Source organism: Magnolia sinica, chromosome 14, assembly GCF_029962835.1.
Source record: "Magnolia sinica isolate HGM2019 chromosome 14, MsV1, whole genome shotgun sequence".
Lineage (NCBI taxonomy): Eukaryota > Viridiplantae > Streptophyta > Magnoliopsida > Magnoliales > Magnoliaceae > Magnolia > Magnolia sinica.
In genome coordinates, this window is record NC_080586.1 from 79,798,391 (window position 1) to 79,812,647 (window position 14,257).

Sequence of the window (14,257 nt, forward strand, 5' to 3'; positions counted from 1 at the left end):
AGCATCTTCAGACAATTTATCAACAAAGTAATGCGGCCCGGTCATATCGTCTGGAACAGGATCTCGTTAACCTTACTCAAGGTGACGACAGTATTCAATCATTTTATTCTAAAATTGTCACAATTTGGACTGAGATGGCCTTGATGGATCCAATATTTCCTAATGACTTTAGGATTTTCCAAACTATGCGCGAGAGTGCGCAAGTTCGCCAATTTCTTATGAAACTGCGTCCGAAATTCGAGCATTGTCGAGCTGCTCTCTTGAACCGTAGCCCTACTCCTTCATTGAATTCGGTTATTAATGATCTATTGGCTGAGGAACAACGACTGAAAGTTCTATCACTTCCTTCCTCGACTCCGGGATCCTCTGATATGGTGCTTGCTGTGTCCACCACTACATCAATGCGTGGCTCCTCTCTTTTAACATGTCGCGGCTGCAACAAGGTGGGTCATGTTGTTGCTCAATACAAAGAATGGTGCGCTTATTGTCGACGAACTGGTCATGGTATTCAAGACTGCCGTACACGTGCATATGCATCTTCTTCTGTTCGTGGACGTGGTGGTCGTAGTCGTGGCCTTGGTCGTGCTCTTTCTGCTACTGCTGCCACTATTTCTTCCGAGCCGACTGTTATTGATTCTACATCTACTGTTTCTGCTGAAGGTCTTTCATCTCCGTTGACTCCTGCGATGCTCCAGCAAATCGTTCAGGCCCTTTCTGCAGCCGGTATGTCAGGTATATCCCCATCTTCTACATGGTTCTTCGATTCGGGTGTGTCCAATCATATGACTGGTGCTGTATCCCATCTTCGTGACATTCGTCCCTACACCGGCAATCAGGCTATTTCTACTGCTGATGGCACTAGACTACCTATTCAGTCTGTTGGATCATTGACTCTCTCCTTCTGCTCATCGCCAGTTCACCCTTCGTGATGTGTTTCATGTTCCTAACCTCTCCTCCAATTTAATTTCAGTTGGTCAACTTACATCAAATAACTGCTTAGTCATATTTCTTCCCAACTGTTGTTTTGTGCAGGATCTGGCGACGGGGAAGGTACTTGGGAGGGGTAGGCGACATGGTCGTCTGTACGTACTGGATTTTGATCCATCTGTCACTCCAGCCCGTTGTTTCTTTTCTCTTTCTTCATCAGATATTTCTTCAGCAAATAAATTGTGGAAACTATGGCACTTTCGCCTGGGTCATCCACATTCCGATCGGTTACTTCAGTTAATTTCGTCTGGCATGTTAGGGAATATTTCTCTTAATAAAAATAATTTGGATTATTCTTGGTCTTCCTGTTGTCTTTCAAAAAGTAAGTGTGTTCCATTTTTCCTAAGTACTACAAAATCATCTTCTATGTTTGAACTTGTGCATACGGATGTCTGGGGTCCTTCACCAATTATGTCTCTCTCTGGGTTACGATACTATATAATATTCATTGATGATTTCACACGTTACACTTGGATTTACTTTCTGCAATCGAAGTCACAGGTTTTTGAAAAATTCAAGTTATTTCACTCTATGGTGGAGACTCAATTTCGGGTTCCAGTTCAAACTCTCCACTCTGACTCAGGGAGGGAATATCTCTCAACTGATTTTCGTACATTTCTTTAAGGGCATGGAATTATTCATCAAACCACCTGTTCTGATACTCCACAACAGAACGAGGTGGCTGAAAGAAAAAATCGTCATATTGTTGAAAATGCCAACACCCTGATGACAGCTATGACTGTTCCTCGTTCTTTCTGGGCTGAAGCATTGTTACATTCCGTCTACTTGATTAACCAGATGCCAACCAAAGTTCTGAATAGTAAATCTCCTTACTCTGTTCTCACTAGCTTACCTCCTGCATATTCCACATTTCGTGTTTTTGGTTGTATCTATTATGTTCACCTGGCTTCACGTGAACGTAACAAACTATCTCCAAAATCAGTCAAATGTATGTACTTGGGATTTGGGAAAACTCAGAAGGATTTTCGATGTTATGATCCGGTTTCTCGTCGTGTTCGGGTTTCATGACATGTTGTTTCTCTTGAGCACATTGTTTTTCATTCATCTCTTCCTCCTCCGCACACTCCCAACTCTCCTGGTCTAACTGCCTTTCCAGAAATTCCGTTTGCCTCAAGTACTCTCCCTCGTCCGTTGCAGGTTTACTCATGTCGACCACGTACAGATCAACCACCTATTACTCAACCCGAACCTACTGTACCCGTTGCTGATCCCAAACTTACCTCGATCCGTCGTTCCGCTCGTGAACATCGAGCGCCTGATCGGTTGATATGCTCTATGTCTGCCATGAATGCTACTCTGGATACCGTTTCTATTCCTACTTCATACTCTTAGGCAGCCACTCATGATTGTTGGAAGAAGGCTATGGCAGAAGAACTTGCAGCATTGGCAGATAATCATACGTGAGACATTGTCACTCGACCTGCTGACCAACAGCTAATTGGTAGCAAATGGATTTATTCGGTCAAATTCAAGTCTGATGGATCATTGGATCGATACAAGGCTCGACTTGTTGCTCAGGGATACAAACAAGAATACGAAATTGATTATGATGAGACTTTCGCTCCCGTGGCCAAGATGAAAACTGTTCGTACTCTTCTGGCTATATCTTCTGTTCGCTCATGGCCACTCGCTCAGATGGATGTGAAAAATGCATTTCTTCATGGAGATCTTCAAGAAACCGTGTATTTGAAACCTCCTCCTGGCTCCTTAATCCCTAACAATAAGGTATGTCGCCTAAAGAAAGCCCTGTACGGCCTCAAACAGGCACCTCGGGCATGGTTCTAACGCTTTCACGATGTTGTTACGGGTGCTGGCTTTACTCAAAGTGGTCATGACCCATCCTTATTTTTACGCATCACTGCTCACGGAATTGTCATTGTTCTGGTCTATGTTGACGACCTCCTACTGACTGGTAGCGATACTGCTGGCATCTCGGCTTTAAAGGAAGTTCTGCAATCCTCCTTCAAGATGAAAGACCTCGGCCATCTCATATACTTTCTTGGCCTTGAAATCTCACGTTCTAAACGTGGGATCCTGGTCAGCCAGCGTAAATATGCCAAGGATCTTCTCGCTTTGGCATCATTGACAGATCAGAAAACAGTTCAGACTCCCTTAGAACTTAACATTCATTATGGCCACGACGATGGTGATCTACTTGCACAGCCCGACTTATACCGTCGTTTGGTTGGGAGTCTGGTTTACTTAACTATGACTCCCCCTGATATTGCCTATGCTGTCCAAGTCGTCAGTCAGTTTGTTTCTGCTCCTCGGACTCTTCATATGACTGCGGTGTTACGCATCATACAGTACCTACGTGGAACTCTAGATCGATCAATGTTCTTCTCCTCCACGGCGACTCTGGACCTTCGTGCTTATTCAGATGCTGATTGGGCTGGTTGCGCTCTCACACGAAGATCTACCACTGGCTACTGTGTTTTTTTCGGCACTTCTTTCATCTCTTGGAAGTGTAAGAAGCAGGCCACTGTTTCCAAATCAAGCACAGAAGCCGAGTATCGAGCGATGTCTGCTGCGTGTAGTGAGCTTGTTTGGTTACGTGGACTTCTTTCCGACTAGGGCATTCCTGTGCAGAATCCTACTCCACTCCATGTTGATAATCTCAGTGCCATTCAGAGTGCCTCTAACCCGGTTTTTCATGAACGGACGAAGCATATTGAAGTTGACTGTCACTTTATCCGTGAGAAATTTCAGTCTGGGCTCATTTCTCTACCACATGTTGCATCCCATGATCAGATTGTAGACATTTTCACCAAGTTCCTAACTTCTGCACGTCACTCATTTCTCGTTGGCAAACTACTACTTGTCGATGACCCGCATTAGTTTGAGGGGAGATGTTAGACAGGCTGAAACATACCTTGTATAGCTAGCATACCTTATATAGTTGGTTTTTCATAGGTAGATGATTCTGATTTTATTTATTTCCTTGTATAGATGCTATAATCTCTATATATTCAACCCCTTTGGGTTGTCTCAAATACACAAAGGCTTTCAGCTCGTCTCGGTTTACAAGTACTACATAAAAACAGCTTGCAAAATCCTGAAAATCCGCTAACCTAAATAGCCAACGATCCAGCTTCACCCAATGCCAATGGGCAACTATCTATGGCTGCTCAAAATTCAAAGAGATCCCAGCCCTGCATTTTCCAAAGCTATCAGCCCCCTGACCTCTTCTTGCAAATCCATCGTCTCCCTAAAAAGCCTCCTACCCATCTCCTTTTTAAAAAAAAATCAAAGAAAGGGAAAAATATAAATTTAACACAGGACATGCATTTCAGCAGTTGTGCAACCCACAAGCTGCATCCTGGTGAAACGACCAGCTAGCCTCCAAACATCAAACAAAAGGATATCAAGACTTGCCACTTCCCAAAGAATAGCCACTACAAGAAAAACTGGCATTTAGACCGCCGGCAAATCCTTTGCCCGCAGTCAGCTAACAACGGTAAAGCCTTGGTCGGTAAAGGCTTTTACCGGCGGTCAGGACCTTTACTGACAGTTGTACTGGATGCCTCTAAGTTGTCAGTTTTTGCTACACTACCAAAAAATTGGTCAAAAGCTACGGATAAAATTTGTAGCCAAATATGATTAGCCCCCTGTACGATTGTATCATTGGGACATTTTTAAACTTTGCTACGGATTATATCCGTAGCCGGAGAGATCATGGCCTCCGAAAATCCATAGTGACAAAGAAAATCTTTCTTATCAAAAAGTTAAAAAAAAAAAAAAAAAAAAAAAGAATAAGAAAAGAAAAGGTGACCCACATGTATCCTAGTTTAAAAAAAAAAAAAAATTACACCAGTCTAAGCACCTAACATACCTTGGTTAATGTCAATGATCTCCTTGTTGCCGATGATTGCCATTGTTTCCAAGGGACTGGTTTCTTTTGTCGATCTTTGGTGAGCTATGTAGCAGTAGAAGGCATCAGCACCAGTATTTCAGAGTCCTTCAGTAGGTTCAGGCCCTCAATGATATTGAGGTTCACCACCTGTGAGCGAAGGTTCTCTGTTTTGTCTACCAAAAGCTCAATCTTCTCACCACGGTCCAGAACCTGCACAAAGGGAGATTACAATGGGTTTACATTGTTCTGGAAATCACAAGATTTAAATAATTTGGGGGCTTACAAAAGACAGGGCTGCATGGAGGACACTAATCTTGGCATTCTGTCGATTTGAAGCACCCTACAGGAGATTCATTATGAAGTTCAGTTGACAGTGGTTAAACAGTGTTAGCTGTAAGTGTCTAATTGAGAGCATACATTATGTCTGAATATGAAATTCGGTGAAGTAAACGAAAATGAAGCATCTCTTTATATTTGATGTGAATAGCAGAGAAAAAGTAAACTAAATTAGACTAATGACTTCTGCATATAAGAAGTCATAGTTTCCAGGCTAAGAAACAAATGTCGTCTTTCTTTGTTAACTGCTGGTTGAATTGGTTGTTGTGGGAGGGAAGTTTGAGCCAGAGGTGTGGTTTCCGGATTGGCTTGTTCGATTTGGGGTCCCCTCATGTTTTCATTAACGAATTGAAGAAGAACCAATCATAACTTTCAGCTGTGAACTTTGAAGCTACAGTACATACGAACCAAAAGGTAGTTGAACTTTGAAAAAAATCTGGTCCAATCAAACACAAGAATTAGTTTGGTGAACAACACATCCATTGTGCTAAAACAAAGCCAAATCCAAGTCAGATAGTTCAAATTGATTCCCTAACCAGAGAAAACTATACCACATTCCAATATGAAATGACTTTGAGATATTCAGTGATCATTCTTTTAAAACCTGTAAGAACCAGACAGTCAAGCCAGTTATCGACTGGAACCATCCACTAAAATAGGCCGACTCAGTAGGAACCCAGCTCAACTACGTGGGAAACTGTTTAAAAAGGAAAAAAAAGTCATGAGTCAAGGGTCAAACTCATAATTTTATAGTATGAGCAGATCTTTTGCAACCTTCTTAAATTCACATTCAATTTAAAAGAGGATTTTATTTGGCCCACGCATTGCATACAAAAAGAATCATTTGTCAGAAAGTGTTCTACAAAAACAATGAAACATTTTGCAAAGAATCCATACTTCATGAACCAAAGTAGATCTCATAAAACTGAACCCGACTTACCCAACCCAAGTTTGGGTCATATTGGACATTTGCATTTGAAGATCACATCAAGTCTCCTAACTAAGAGGCTCATCATAAAACAATAATGCATTTCAAATGGGAGGTCTTGAAGCAACAATGATCTATAAATAGTACTAAAAGTATGATTTTAGATTAGTGCAAATTTCCTAGTAATAAGAATCTTAGATGCAGAAATATCCATAAAAATAAAACAATTTGGTAAAATAAAGTTCTAGCTAACAAAATTTATGGATAATGCCAACATATATCCTATATAAAAAAAAAAAAAATTCCACAGAACAGTTGGTTACAAGAACTATAAAATATAGTTCCCTTAAAAGAAAAGAATGAGAGAAAACATGATTTGGAAAGGATGAAAAGATGGGAAAAAAAATCTTAATCAAGGTAGCAACAAATAATGGCTTTAGTAGTGGCAGTAACACAAACCTTAATGATTTGATCCTTGGAGGCAGTTAGCACCCAGTCACCATTTTGATTCCACTTGACATAGAGCACGGTATTTTTGTGACCATGGCTACAAAAGATATGCAAGAACAACCTTGAAGTATCCAATTATCAACTGGAAAAAAAAATGGCATGGCAACCGTGAAGAACCATTCTTGGTCGGAGTCTCAAAATTGAGGGAATTATTGAATTACTCATTGAAGATACCTTGCAGCTTCCTCTTTGAAAATCTTCATAGGCTGTTTGTCAAGCAAAGCAAATAGCTCCCCACCTGGGCAAAAATCTGTTATCAAACAGACATATGTAGAAGTCTGTGGAGTAAAAGAAAACTATCAGTATATAGGATAGCATGAAACAGCATGCAGGCATGAAATATGTCTAATATAGGATAGCATGAAACACAAGCATCATCATCATCATCATCAACAACGAGCTAACTTAAACAACAATACCAAATACATCATTTGGCCAGTTAAGAGGGACAAGGCACACCTAACCAAATGACAAGAAGAAATGAACACAGACATGGCCTAGCCATCTAGCCTTTACACATTGCAGGCCTTCGAGAACTATTCTCCCATGACAGAAGCTTACACCACAAACCATGTATATAGCCCAAGGAGACCGGGAGAATGGAACAACCTGGAACTGCCTGTTAGCAGTAAGTTCAAACACCATCATCATTTTACTGTTGAGGAATGCTTTCAAAGAAAATGGTGGAGGTCCATCCTGCCAATTCACAAGAAGAAAGTTTTGACGGAGAAAGTAAGTAGGCACTCGCAAAGTCGCATAGTCCATGATTCTGAGACTCAACTAACTAATGGCTACAACATTTTGTCAAACAGAACTTAATTTAGCAATAGCATCTGAAAGAATAAAACACAGATAAATTCACTGTGATTAACATAAGGATGATCACTTACCATTTAGCCAAATAATTTGAGACATTTTTTCTCCAGTTGGTGAAAATTTTAATAAAAAGATCCCATTCTACTGGTATACTAAAATTCTCACAAATTGCTTCTGTAGAAGCATTCATTGAAGGTCTATTAGAATCTTTCTTCAAGTCATTGAGGATTGTTCTTGTTGAAATCATCTCATATATGACACTGAACATCAACAAGGTTCAATATCTGCATGTTGGAAAGAAGGCCCAAAACCAGTTAGAGATCAATCAATATCTACAAAGATAACATGTGGAGTAGCAAAGTATCCATCAATGATGAGAACCCTGTAAAGAGATGAGATTGACTGGCATTCTAATTAGTTTCACAAGCTTTTAATTAGATCTATTGATAAACTAATTTGGGAAATGTTCTAGCAAATGTGAACTTCTAAAGAAGAAATATTAGCTATGCATAGCATGTTCCATTAGGCGTGTATATGGGAAAAGCATCAGGATGTTTTTTGGGGATTTTGGGTTAAGTCTAATGGTATATAAATGTAATATAACAGGTTCCTCATCTGAAAAATCCATAACAAATATACCATTAGGCTTAAATCCTAACATGATTTTTCTCAAATGAAGGACGGAGTGGATGTTGCACTAGTTATATCGTGTTGCACTTGCAGAGATGCAATCCTAGGGTAGCATCTAAATGACCCAACTTTCCTAGTGCATTGAATCGAAAGCCACAAAAGCTTCGAAAACAGAACAGAATAACAGATAGACTATGCACTCTATTTCTGATTCTGCTTTTAACTAGTTTCAAGGCCTTACCTAATTCAAGATGGATCATAGACAAGATGATACAAGGACACCACACTAAAGAAAAGCAATAAGCTAACGTTGCATATCAAAAATGGATTCATCCTAAGTTGTTTGTTTGAGTCTTCATTAATTTCAGGTTGTCCTCATGATGCTTGATCTTTAATCCCAACTTTTGCAGATCGTCTTGAAGCTTCTGCAAGTTATGAAAGTTGATTATTATTATGTGTGATCGAGACAGTTTGAACTCAGGATAAGTTATTATCACATCAAGATGGTCTATTTACTATGGACTTTCATCAAAACAAATATCAGCAAACTTTAGCTCATGAAGTTCTAGAGCCAACAAACATGGTATATAAAACATCCACAAAATGGAAATTTCGCTTATCACATTTCATCCATTACAAAGGCATCACCTAACTTATCACATTTCGCTTTCAAGCGAGCCTCCATCTCGCGTGCCAGTGACTTTTGATACTCTGTTGTGTCCTGTAAGGATATAGTCAAGACTGAGAAACAAACAGCCTCTAAAGAAAAACCACCTCAAAGTGCTCCAAAATAACTGCCTCACCAACTTCTTTGAATCACCATTTCTGCAGTACTGTTTAATGAGTCAGAAAACCCTTTTGATTATATTTTGAAGAAAAAAAACTTTACTTGAACTATCAAGCAGTTGACATGAAAGAAGTTGCTTAAGTTTCATGGTCTATATAAGCACATGGCATGGTCCCATTCGTAGCTAAGCTATAAATCACAAAAAGCAGTTTTTTTTTTCTTTTCTTTTTTTTTTCTTCTTCTTTTTTTTTTTTTCCCCCTAGTTGAAAGGCTCTAATTTATGCTAGAATTCTGTTGGGTTCTCAGTGTTTCCAACATCTACAAATCAAGATAGCATGAATTGTAAAGATTCAATCATTCTGACTGAGATTTAAGGGCTTCATCCCACGAAATGAAGTAAATGAAATTACTCACAAATGCACCTCCATTTGTGTTCCATAAACATGGCTGTGAAACCTGGCCTGTACAAGCAAGTAGAAGGAAATGCAGACCATTGGCTTGGTGCTGCAGCCACATACAACAGATGCACATGGCACAATATTAAGATGTTTAAACAAGCATACAAAAATAACATAGAAGCTAATGGTTTCAACATTTTCCCAATCTAGCTACTCTCAAGAGAAACAAAGCATTTCATAGTTCTAAAGAAAATTCCACTAACTAGGGATTTTTCAGTTTTTTTAATCTATAATCGACAATTAGAGAATCAACACTACAAAATCCCTAATTAGGGATTCGAAACTCAAAAATTCCCAAAACACAAATCATTACACAATGTTACTTTAAGGATTAAAAAATGCCAAAAAAATGCCCAAATTGATATGAATAGATAAGGGGGAGAGAGAGACCTGATATTGCATAATGATCCTTAATCTGCTGGACAAAAGAAAAGATGAAATAAAAGAGGGAGAGAGAGGGAGAGGGAGAGGTAGATCAAGAGGAGAGGGAGAGGGGAGGGTTCGAGAGTGAAGAGGGAGAGGCTAAGAGGTAGATCGAGCAGAGAGGGAGAGGTGCAGAGAGGGAGGCGTAGAGAGATAGATCGAGCAGAGAGGGAGAGGCGCAGAGAGAGAGAGAGAGAGAGAGAGAGAGAGAATCGGCGGTCGGGAGAGAGAGCGGCAGAGAGAGGGATAGAGAGGGTTAGAGAGGGAGAGCGAGTGGCAGAGAGAGGGAGAGAGAAAAAGCCGCACTAGGTTTAGTTTTTTTTTCTTTCTTTCTTTTATATATACGGACCTTGCCGGCAGCTGTTAAAACTGGCAGCCAGCAAAGGGTTGGCTCATTGGTTGGGTATGGCCCTGTTTCTTGTAGTGAGCAAACACCCACCAACCATTCTGAAGCAGGATGAAGAGGCAAGAGATTTCCAGTCCTCAAACATCAAGCAAGCCTGCAGGGACAGCTACGATATCTCGTTTGAAGAAGCCAATATTGCAATTCTTCCTCAACAAACTCAGACTGAGGAGAAGAAGCCAACCTTGAATAGAATGCATCATGCCAGCAGCTACGATATCTTGTTTGAAGGTTAGCCATCCTCGACAAGGGCAAATGGTGCCTGTCCTTAATTTTTGGAAGAAAGTATTACAGAACTTTCATTTTTGCTAGTGATAATCAGATGATGAGGATCATTCAATGAGAGCAATTTTTGAAAGGGGATGGCAAATCAAAGGTGGGCACCACATGATAGACAATTTAGATTGATAAATGGACATCATTCTAGTATACTCAGTTTGGACTGTCCATTTATCTAGTTATTGATTGGATGGTTAGGATAGTCTTATGGAAGTGACTTTTACGAGGGGAAGCACAACCAAAGGTGTGTCTCACATGATGGACGGTCAACAATAATTTGATGAATGGAGTATCCTAGATTTCGGGACGTGTGTGATGTAGAGCGGGTCGCGGACAATTTCATGGCCAAGATGGATCAGAAAAGGCCCGGTCGATGACAGAAGTGATCTGGACCATCGGACCTTAGATCGGGCGTATCTCGCAATCTAGAATGAGTTATCTGACGTAAAATATATAATTTTGGGGAAGAACGAGCTACTTTAGCCAACCAACCCCGCTACGCCGGGTTGCGCAGCCCGGAATTGCGAAAAACCCCTCGATCGACGGTCGTTTCCCTGTTTTAATTTCATTTTTACTATAAATAGTAAGTTTTAGTTTGATTATAACTCTTCATCCGTCGGGCTTTAGGAGTTGCGCCCAACGTGAAAAGAGCTTAGAATAATTAGGAGAACGGTTTGGTGAAGACAAATAGGACACTTACTATTTTTGGCCGAAAACCTTTCGCACTAGTAGACATCACGACCGTCTATAAATAGTAAGTTTACTATTTATAGTAAGTCGTGGATTCTAGGAGTTTGAGTTGTAGTTTGATTCTGATTTCTTTCCTATTGCTTGGTACCCCTATTTAAAGGGTTGTGAACTCATTTTTACTCATTCATTAATCAATTTCGAATTTATTAAAATTAATTTTTATTTTCTGCTTTCTTTCCTCGTGGATTCGAGAAGTCTCTGTGAGGAGTCCAGAGACGTTCCGTGGATTCGGAATAGTTATCCTTTTGAGGAAGACGGTGCTCGACCTCACGTCCTTCCCCTGCGTCAGTGTGTGTTTCCACGAATCTCTTCACTTTTTCAAAGAGTTCAAAGTTGTTGGAAGAGTTCAAGGTTCAAGGCATCCAAATATCTCAAGTACCAACAAACACGAGAGCTGTCAAACAACAGCAAAACTGGACTTCTAGTAGAAGGTGAAGTTCCATGGAAGTAGACCTTCCCAGGAAGTTCTAGTCCATGCATCCAAATTATCAGTCCCTATATTGTTAACAACATCATATCTCACAATTAAGCTAATTAAAACTCAAGACAACAAGCATCAGAACACCCCGGCAATCTAAGTGCTCCAGATTGAACTCTGAACCAGTGCAGACGACAACTTCAAAGATTATCTAAGAATCAAACTCACGTGCATATTAGTAGCTTGGTTTGCAAAGATTGTCGCCACAAAGTCCTTGTCCATGTCATCAGCATTTATCAGAGAAAAACACAATGACTGTATGTTCCCAAACAAGAACTCATGACAAATATGACACAAAATTAACAAACTAAATACAAAAGAGTAAGAGAAATGGTACATGTGGAGATACTATTCACACCCACCTTGGTAAAGAGAAATGATCATACATAGATGGAATTCAATAACAATAACAGCCACTGTAAATATATGTTACCATACTGGCCATAAAGTCCATTTCAGCCATTTAAAAAAATAAACCATGTATCTTCCCCGTAACGCCGTTAAGGGCCTTTCTTCTGCAACAGCCGTTACAGCCCGTGATGCATAACGGTTCCCACCATTACCATCACGTAACAGGCCATTACTGAACCATTTCTGCAACAGCCACATTTCTTTCCCACCAAATTTTCTTTTTCCTTTTTCTTTTTATTTACCAGTATCCGCAACTTGTCACATGTATAGAATACCCAATCTGTCCACACTATGATCATAAACTGGTATGAAAATCAAGCAGATTTACCAATGCAGGACCCACTGTCAAAATCAATGGACAGCTGATATATGAATCAGTCTGCTCGATAGGCCCAATTTTCATACCAGGTCAGGTGATCATCATAGTGTGGTCCACCTTTTCTACAGATTAGAAATTCAATATATCCACCAATTTGGTAGGAAGGAACTGTATTTGATCATTACTCCACAAAATGAAAATTTTGAATACGAAAAATGTAAATGTTTGTGCACAAGTCAATTAGGATTTGCAAAGATATCACTGTCTCAGAAGCAATACATTCCAAATGAAACTAACAATTTTGAGAAAATAAAATAAAATAATCCTATATAAAAAGGAAAGAAATCATATACCTGAGTGTAGAATTTCAAAGCATTGATGAAATCTCCGCTCAAAAAGCATTCGCACCCCTTCTGCTTCCAAACCAAAACAGACGCTGCGTTCTTACGACACAGCCCCATCTCTTGTGTACGTTACTTCTCCGACAATCGAAGAAGATGAGAAAAATTGAAAAGGGCAAACAAGTAATAAATGGAGGGGGTAAAGGGCAATTTTGGAAGTTGGAGAATGAATGGGAGGATGGATTTTAAAGTACCTTGCGGATATGACGTGAAGAGAGGAAGAAGTCGAGAAGTGAGGAGCACGTGAGGGCGATCGTCCGGAGTTGCACTGGAGATTGTCTGCTTCATATGGTTGGGAACCATAGATTTCAGCTTCCGCATTTTCTTTCTTGGTTTGAGCTGGGCTCGGCCGAATTGGGTCAAGCTAAAAAGGCTTGAGCTCGAGCCTAACCTAAAAGTTAATCGGGCCATTCATGTGAAGCCCAAGCCAGGCGCTAGACTGGGTCAGGCAAGTTACCCGGCCATTGCCACCCTAACGCCCGAAACAGAGAACAGACCCCAATGTCCGGGTCACCCCGGACTCGGGCAAGTCTCATCGACCAAGTCGATCACATTCATTATGGTGCAAGTCTTAAGTGGGGCCTGCTTGATGAACTGATTGAATGTGCGAAATAGAAAAAAAAAAAATTTTTATTATTATTATTTTTTTTTAAACACACGCACCCAACACACATACCCACACACGGCTAGTGGGATTTCACCACCTATGGGTGTCGAACACAAGACCTCGTTTTGAAGTTCCTCAGAGTTTACTACTGAGGTAAGGACTTGAACCCATAATAGATATAGACATGGAAACACATAATGTTACCATCAGTGGACATGCGGTGGAGGAGAAGAAGGTAATCAAGACCGTCCGTCGGACTGGGAAGGCTGCCGAGCCGTGGCCATTCCCATCTCCTTGATAGAAAGCTTACAATTGTTGCAAGTTAGTCAGGGAACCATGTTCGCGTGCAATGAATGCCTTCAAAAATGAACTGGAAAGATTTCTGCAAAACCCAAGTCCCAATATTCATAGTTATTTCCTCTACTCGACACAATAACAGCTTCCACATGGCTTCCTACCTATCTACCAGCATAGGTGAATGATCACACAGTCAATTGTGTGATAACTTACGATATGCTTGAGCTGTGCAAAGCCACCATGATGCTATTATGATGTGAATTTCTGTGGAGCCCAAGTGACTCCATATGCGATTTAAAATAATAATAATAATTTTTATTTTTATTTTAAAGACCAATAGATAGGTGGGTCCACCACAGATAGCATGTGACAACCAAAATAAACATGATCGAATAATCACATCGGCACAAATAAGGACATGAAAAATGGAGGTAACAGTAAAAATGGTCACACCATCTACTTTGCCTGCTCTAATTTGAATGGATGTGATCATCTGAAGAGGATGATATCGGTGCAATGTGCGATCCACGGTGGATCCCTCCGGTCCTATCCAATGGTCCATG

General features: G+C 40.3%; 1 protein-coding gene and 1 long non-coding RNA gene across 4 annotated transcripts; both read right to left on the bottom strand.

The window, feature by feature from the left end:
* Positions 1-4,840: 4,840 nt before the first annotated feature.
* LOC131224682 (uncharacterized) lies at positions 4,841-8,000 on the bottom strand. Of its 3 annotated transcripts, XM_058219974.1 has the most exons (5): positions 7,526-8,000; positions 7,095-7,331; positions 6,810-6,913; positions 6,585-6,672; positions 4,841-5,071 (listed from the first exon to the last, which is right to left on the bottom strand). In XM_058219974.1, exons 3-5 carry the CDS (start codon positions 6,836-6,838, stop codon positions 4,925-4,927), a joined length of 264 nt encoding a protein of 87 aa, XP_058075957.1. In that variant the 5' UTR covers positions 6,839-6,913; positions 7,095-7,331; positions 7,526-8,000; the 3' UTR covers positions 4,841-4,924. The 3 variants fall into 3 exon arrangements, 2 of the variants coding, with proteins under 2 accessions (XP_058075957.1, XP_058075956.1); XR_009161121.1 differs by having other exon boundaries at positions 6,585-6,717; positions 7,095-8,000; XM_058219973.1 differs by having other exon boundaries at positions 7,095-8,000.
* Positions 8,001-10,175: 2,175 nt separating this feature from the next.
* On the bottom strand, positions 10,176-12,920 carry LOC131224685 (uncharacterized). The gene is made up of 3 exons (XR_009161123.1): positions 12,743-12,920; positions 10,337-10,414; positions 10,176-10,270 (listed from the first exon to the last, which is right to left on the bottom strand). It is a non-coding gene; the product is annotated as an uncharacterized LOC131224685 (long non-coding RNA).
* Positions 12,921-14,257: the final 1,337 nt, after the last annotated feature.

Coding starts and splice junctions, on each gene's coding strand:
- LOC131224682 (XM_058219974.1), bottom strand. CDS start 6,838: ATGAAGATTTTCAAAGAGGAAGCTGCAAG. Junction 6,673..6,809: donor TTCAAAGAGGAAGCTGCAAG/GTATCTTCAATG, acceptor TATCTTTTGTAG/CCATGGTCACAAAAATACCG. Junction 5,072..6,584: donor CCAAGGATCAAATCATTAAG/GTTTGTGTTACT, acceptor CCCTTTGTGCAG/GTTCTGGACCGTGGTGAGAA.